Source organism: Nicotiana tomentosiformis, chromosome 5, assembly GCF_000390325.3.
Source record: "Nicotiana tomentosiformis chromosome 5, ASM39032v3, whole genome shotgun sequence".
Lineage (NCBI taxonomy): Eukaryota > Viridiplantae > Streptophyta > Magnoliopsida > Solanales > Solanaceae > Nicotiana > Nicotiana tomentosiformis.
The window spans coordinates 107,067,235-107,073,680 of record NC_090816.1 but is presented as its reverse complement, the minus strand read 5'-3'; the positions used below and the strand labels follow the sequence as shown (position 1 = coordinate 107,073,680).

At 36.9% G+C, this 6,446-nt stretch overlaps 1 protein-coding gene across 1 annotated transcript; it reads right to left on the bottom strand.

Moving 5' to 3' along the window:
* Positions 1-4,006: 4,006 nt before the first annotated feature.
* Positions 4,007-4,621, bottom strand: LOC138892954 (uncharacterized). Its single transcript, XM_070176715.1, has one exon. The coding sequence runs from the start codon at positions 4,619-4,621 to the stop codon at positions 4,007-4,009; it is 615 nt and encodes a 204-aa protein (XP_070032816.1).
* Positions 4,622-6,446: the final 1,825 nt, after the last annotated feature.

Here is a 6,446-nt window from a genome sequence, read left to right as displayed (position 1 = left end):
TATATAGTTAAAAGGAAAAAAAAAACATTCTCATTTCGCCAAGTGTCATCGTCAAAATATGCCACATGACACTTTAAGGTAACCCTCCAAAAAAATAGGAGCTATAAAACTATTTGAAAAAAAACTCCTTCACAAAATTAACTGATTTGGAAATATATATTTTTTAATCTTTAACTTTAACAAATAAATCTGATTTAGATTATTATTTAAAAAACAAAAATTGACCATTTTAAAACATACGTTGTTTTTTTTGTTAAACTATCAAATTTTATTTAACCAAGGATAATATTTACATCCGCTAGCTCAATTGGACTCTAGAGCTAGACCCTATCCAATATCTATACAAAACTGATAAAAAAAACAGAATTGACCAAATATTTTTCTTCTAATAAGAGTACCTAGCTTTTGTTGTATACCTTTCAACTTAAACTAGCTAGGGAAACTATGTAGCCTTTCTAACTCTTTTGCCATTTGACTTCTGTCTGCCTTCGGATGTGCAAATCCAATACAATTTCTTTGATCCTCTTGTTGCAGATTGTCTTTTTTTCTTGAAATCTTATGTGGTTTATCTCAGCCCATGTGTGGTAGACCACTGCTGCAAATAGAAATACTAACATATCACCCCTGACTTTGCTGGTAGCCCTTTTTGTTATCCATTCTATCTCCTCATCCCAGCTTCCTATCTGATGTCTTTCTCCTATCCACTGCAGTAATGTAGCTCATATGATTTTGGAGTAATCACATTCAAACATCAAGTGTTCCCTTGTCTCCTCAATATTTTTTTTCACACAGTACACAGTCACTTATTACTGATATTCCCCATTTCTGTAGTCGATCAACTGTGGCTAATCTTCTATGTAATGCCAGCCAAAGAATGAAGTGATGTTTTGGCAATGCTTTGGATGTTATGATTAATCTTTTCCACGGACTATTCTGGTATTGAGGTCTTGTTGCAATGTAGAGCTTTTTAGTGCTGAATTTTCCTTGCTTGCAGTAGCTGTTCAGATCATCAGTGGGGCTCTTTTGACTGTACCAGTCCCTAGCATCAAATATCTTCCTAACAAGCCAACAAGCATGTTTAGGAGTACTCATAGTCCCAACACTTCTGTCTTTTATATAAAAGTTGTGGATCCATAGGGTATCATTCTTTGTAGTGATAGCCCACAGCAGCTTGCATAGGACAGCCTTATTCCAGGAGTAAATATCCAAAACATTAAACCCACCTGCTGACATTGGCATACAAATTGTATCCCAAGCTATCAAAGCCCTTCTAGATGGTTCACTCCTTCCTGACCATAGAAAAGTTCTACAGGTTGTGACAATTAATTTGATGATCTTCTCTGGCAATAGGAATACATGTGCCTAGTATGTTTGCATTTCAAATACCACACTTTTGAGTAGCTGAAGTCTTCCACTATATGACAAGAATTTGGCTGTCCAACAATTAATTCTAACATTGATCTTCTCAACCAATGGCATCCATTGTTGTATAGACAATTTCTTGGAAGATAATGGCACTCCTAGATACTTGAATGGTAGCTCTCCTAGTGTGAATTGCATTTCTTCTAGAATCATTTCTTTGAACTCCTTAGGAACCCCAACAATATACAGTGCACTCTTCTCCATGTTGGCCTTGAGACCTGAGACCTCAGAGAAGTGAGTGAATCTTTCCAGTAACAAGCTTATAGAAATCTTGTCTGCTCTACAATATAAAATCAAATCATCAGCAAAGCATATATGGGTTATGTTATTTCTAGAGCATTTTGGATGGTAGTTAAAGTCTGGGTTGTGCTTCAACTTCTTCAACGATCTATTTATATACTCCATCACCAATACAAACAGGTAAGGAGACATTGGGTCTCCTTGTATTAGCCCTTTCTTTGCTTGAAATTTAGCTGTTAGTCCTTCATTCAATAGCAAGGAGTAACTGACAGTGGTCACACAATCCATTATCAACTGAACAAACTTCACAGGCATTCTAAATTCAAGCAGTATCATCCTTAAAAAAGGCCACTCGACTGAGTCATAAGCTTTCCTTATGTCTACTTTTATGCAACATCTTGGTGAGACCCCTTTCTGAGTATATCCTTTGACCAGTTCATGTGCAATAATGACATTATCCAATATTTTTCTTCCTTCAATGAATGCTGATTGAGCAAGTCCCACAATAGTGATAGCATCCTAGGAAGCTCAAATCTATTCAAGGACAAGAATAAAGCTTTGGGATCTCAAAGAGGGCCTTTAACAAGATGTCAAGCTAAAGAGTTGCAAAACAAGGTCATTAGACTTCAAGTGCAAATAAAGAAGTTGTTAATTGGGATGGAGAACTCAAGGATAAAGGATATGAGTTGTCTAGGTATTATAATTATTTTATGATCCAAATTCATGTCCAAGAAAAGGTGGATTATATCCCAAAAGACATCCTCTAAAGAAGGTCCAGATCAGGCCACTATTGGACTTATTTGGAACCTAAGTCCAAACTTGCAGCCCAATAAGTCCTACATGAAGCCATATTTTTATAATATAAAAAGGACTTACTTGCTGCCCAAGAAAGGCTCAATAGGCGTGATAGAAGTTGGGTACAAGTTGGTGCCAAGTTTCTTACAAGTTGCCTTCAAGATTTTCAAGATCCTATTCATGATTGGTTTGGGACTTTCAAGATTCTATCCAAGATTGGTTTTAACTTATTTCCATATATTTTGATACTAGATTTATCGCTTTCCTAGGTAATTAAGGTTATATTTTTCTTTTCCTAAGATTGCTGGAGTTACTTTCCAAGATTGACTTGGTTTTTATTTCCTAGTATTTTTCCTTTTCCTAAGGTATTTGGACTTGTTGTCCAAAGTAGTTTAGGACTTTATTTCCTTGATTTTATGTAGGAATTTTGTGACCCCCTATCTATATAAAGGGGTATCTTCTTTGTTTTTAGATTTTAGATTATTATAGACAATATCAATAAAAATTGTGAGATTTTTCTTGCACTCTTGTGTGTGGCTACTTTTGAATTTATTCTTCAACCTTCAAGACTCAACTTAAGGTGGTAAGATTAAACTCTTTTGAAATCTTAGATCACTTCTAGGTATTCAAGAAAGGTGATAAGTTTAGGCTTATTGTTGTTCTTATTATTCTAAAGGGTCGGGTTTCACAATCTATCTCTTGTTTTTAATTCTCTACCAAAGGCGATTAGTTCTTTGTTAGCTAATTGTTGTTGTTAGGATTCAACTTCAAGAATAGACTTCTTGAATTCAAGAAACTCTTTCTTGAATTCAATCTATCTTTAATTTTCCGTTGTTTTATTTGTTTCTTTATTTTCTTTTAGCTTCCGCACGTTTCTTGATTTTCTTTAGTAATTCTTGGACCCCTATCGTGTTGTTATCAAACAGAATCCACCATTATCTTCAATTTTACTGTAATGATCTTTGAGATGAGTTTGTACAAAGTGGAGCAGCATGCTATAGGTCTGTATTCCTTGACAGATGTTGGGCTTGCAACTTTAGGTACCAATGTTATTGTGATACAGTTGACATTTTTCAGTAGTTTCCCATTGGTGAAAAACTCTTGAATAGCTCGTTTAACCTCTTCTCCAATAACCTTCCAGTATATTTAAAAATTCAGCTGGAAATCCATATATCCCTGGAGCTTTGTCATTTGGCAAGTCTTTAAGAGCTTGATCAATGTCCTCCTCTGTTACTTGTGCATTGAGAAGTTGTTGTTGTTCCTTGGTAAGACAATGACCATTTCTAGCTATCTCAATATCAATACAAGGGAGTTCAATAGCTGAAGTGCCCAAGAGTGTTTGAAAAAATCCTCTAAACTCTTGTTCTACCAATATAGGATCAGTCACTCTAATTCCTTGGTCATTAGATATGGATGCAATTCTGTTCCTCAATTGTCTGGCCTTCAAATGAGCATGAAAAAATTTAGAGTTCTGGTCACCTGCCTTTATCCACATTGCTCTGGATCTTTATCTCAGAACCTGTTCATCTACCCCTTCCCATTTTTCAATCTACAGTAGCAACTCATTTTCATTGGTTATTAGCTGAATGTTGAATGGATCTTCATCAAGCTCTCCTTGAGTATTCTGCAGTTGCTCCCTGAGTTGGCCAATCTTTTTGTCCAGTGAAGACATCTCCTTATTCATGTGTTTTGTCTTATCTTTCAACCTCTGTAACTTCAGCCAGATTGAGTGCATAGTATGTCCATGTACTTGTTGATTCCACACCTCATGAACAGCCCCTTCAAGCTCCTTATGATTCAACATCACATTATATAGTCTAAATGGCTTTGGCAGGTAATTTTTGGCTACATCAGTGTTAATAATAATAGGGAAATGGTCAGAAACTCCTGGCAATTCAAAAACTGCCTCTAGGCTACTATAATGAGTAAGCCAAGAAGCATTCCTAAATGCCCAGTCAATATTGTTGTATATTCTACTCTCTGCATCCCTTTTATTATACCATGACCATTGACACCCTTTCCTATTCAATTGCCCTAGTCCAATATATTTTATGCATTCTTGAAAATCCACAAGTTCAGCTTGTTGCACAGGTTTCCCATTGAGTCGATCATTAACAGACAAAACATTATTGAAATCATCTATAACTAGCCAAGCCTCGTGCATATTACTATATATTTGTCTTAGCTGCTCTCATATGTCCATTCTTTCATTTATTTTGTTCTTTCCATATACAAATGTTATGCAACATGAAAAATTTGATCCATTATCCTTCACTTGGCAGTGTAGCAATTGAGGAGTTGCTAACAGTATATGGACCTGCACCAAATTTTCCTTCCAAAAGAGCCAGATTCTCCCATTGTTACTTATAGCTTCATCTGAATGCACTTTCTAGTCTTTGCAAAACTTTCTTTTAACTTTACTAACACTTCTAGACTTTATTTTTGTCTCAAGGCAGCCTAGTAAAGTTATTTTATATTTTAGCAGAAAGGCCTTGAGTTATTTCTGCTTATAGGGCTTGTTCAACCCTCTTATATTCCAAGAGCTTATTATCATGGTGGATTCTCCTCATTAAGGCCAATCCCTCCAGTCACCTTTCCAGTGTTGCTATCATCTTGTATTCTCAATGGACTATATCTGTTTCTCTTCAGCATATTCTCTAAATCAGTATCAGTTAAGGCTCCTTTTTGTTGTGTAGGTCCTTGAGCTTTCATCTTTTGCTTGCCTCTAAATTTCTGAACTTGTTGCGTTTCCATATCTTGCTCAATAGTTGGCTCTGCGTTAACTTGACTAACCTGTTGTTCTTGTAGTTATTCAGGAATCTGCTCCTTCTGCACTTGTGGTTGCTCAACAACAGGTTTCACCCTCTATTGTTTTCTATTCTGTTGCTTAACCTCTTTCCCTTGCCTATATTGCTGTTTACCAGTTTTCTCTATGTTGCCATTGCTGGCATTGGTTTGCTTTTGCTGCCTCATTGGTAAAGCCTTCCCACATTTCTCATCATGCTGCCCTATTTGAAAACACTCCTAAAAAAAAGGGTTCCATTCATAGTCCAGTGCTTGTTCTCTATACTTGCCATCTTCTTCTTTCTAGTAGATCCTGTGATACATCCATTTCCACCAGCATACACGCATAAGAAATCATATCCCCCTCTATTATGAGTTTATCTGAATATATAGGTTTTCCTAAGTAGCTGGCTATGCGCCCCAAATTCTCCTTTGTCCAGTATTGGATTGGTAATCCTGGGAATATGACCCATATTGGTACATTTCGAGTCAGTTCTTTACTCATTTGGAAATTAGGCTCCTAGTGCTTCAGTATCATGGGTCTATTATAGTATGTATATGGGCCTTGTTGTATAAGTTTGTTCTTATCTTCTTCAGATCTAAATCTGAATATAAAGTACCCATCATCGTGTAGGAACATCTGTGGTGCAGTGATAAAATTCCACACCCCATTCATAAATTTTAGCATTTCTTTGAAAGAGGGAGTTCCACCCAACACATACCCAATTAGCGCTTCTTTCCATTTCTGGGTTTGCTCTGCTACTTCAGCCTGATTCAATTGCACAATCTTCACTCCTTCCTTTATTGTTGGTGGATAGTATTCCAATTTCAGCCCCTGTTGTTGAGCTCGATTTCCTTTAACCACATCATCTAAAGTCGATTCTGGTCGACTAGGGTTTGCTCGTTGCACTGAGAAAGTCAGCTTCATCGTTGCAGTATTGACATCTACCTCTGATGGTTTGGGATTCTCTTCTTCAACACATTTCGAAGTTTGCATGATTGTTGGTGTGCTTCCCATCCCAGTCATCCAGTGGACCAGTTGCATCTGACCTATCATTTGTGGTACTCCTGATTTCGGTGTTACCATTCTACCTCCTTCGTCCGTCTCCGGTATTGTAGGCGGCGTAATTATTTTTGATTTCCATCGGGCCATCGTCTTTGTGCGTACGTTAGCTCTCCATGCTTAACGTGCGCCTTCAGAGCTC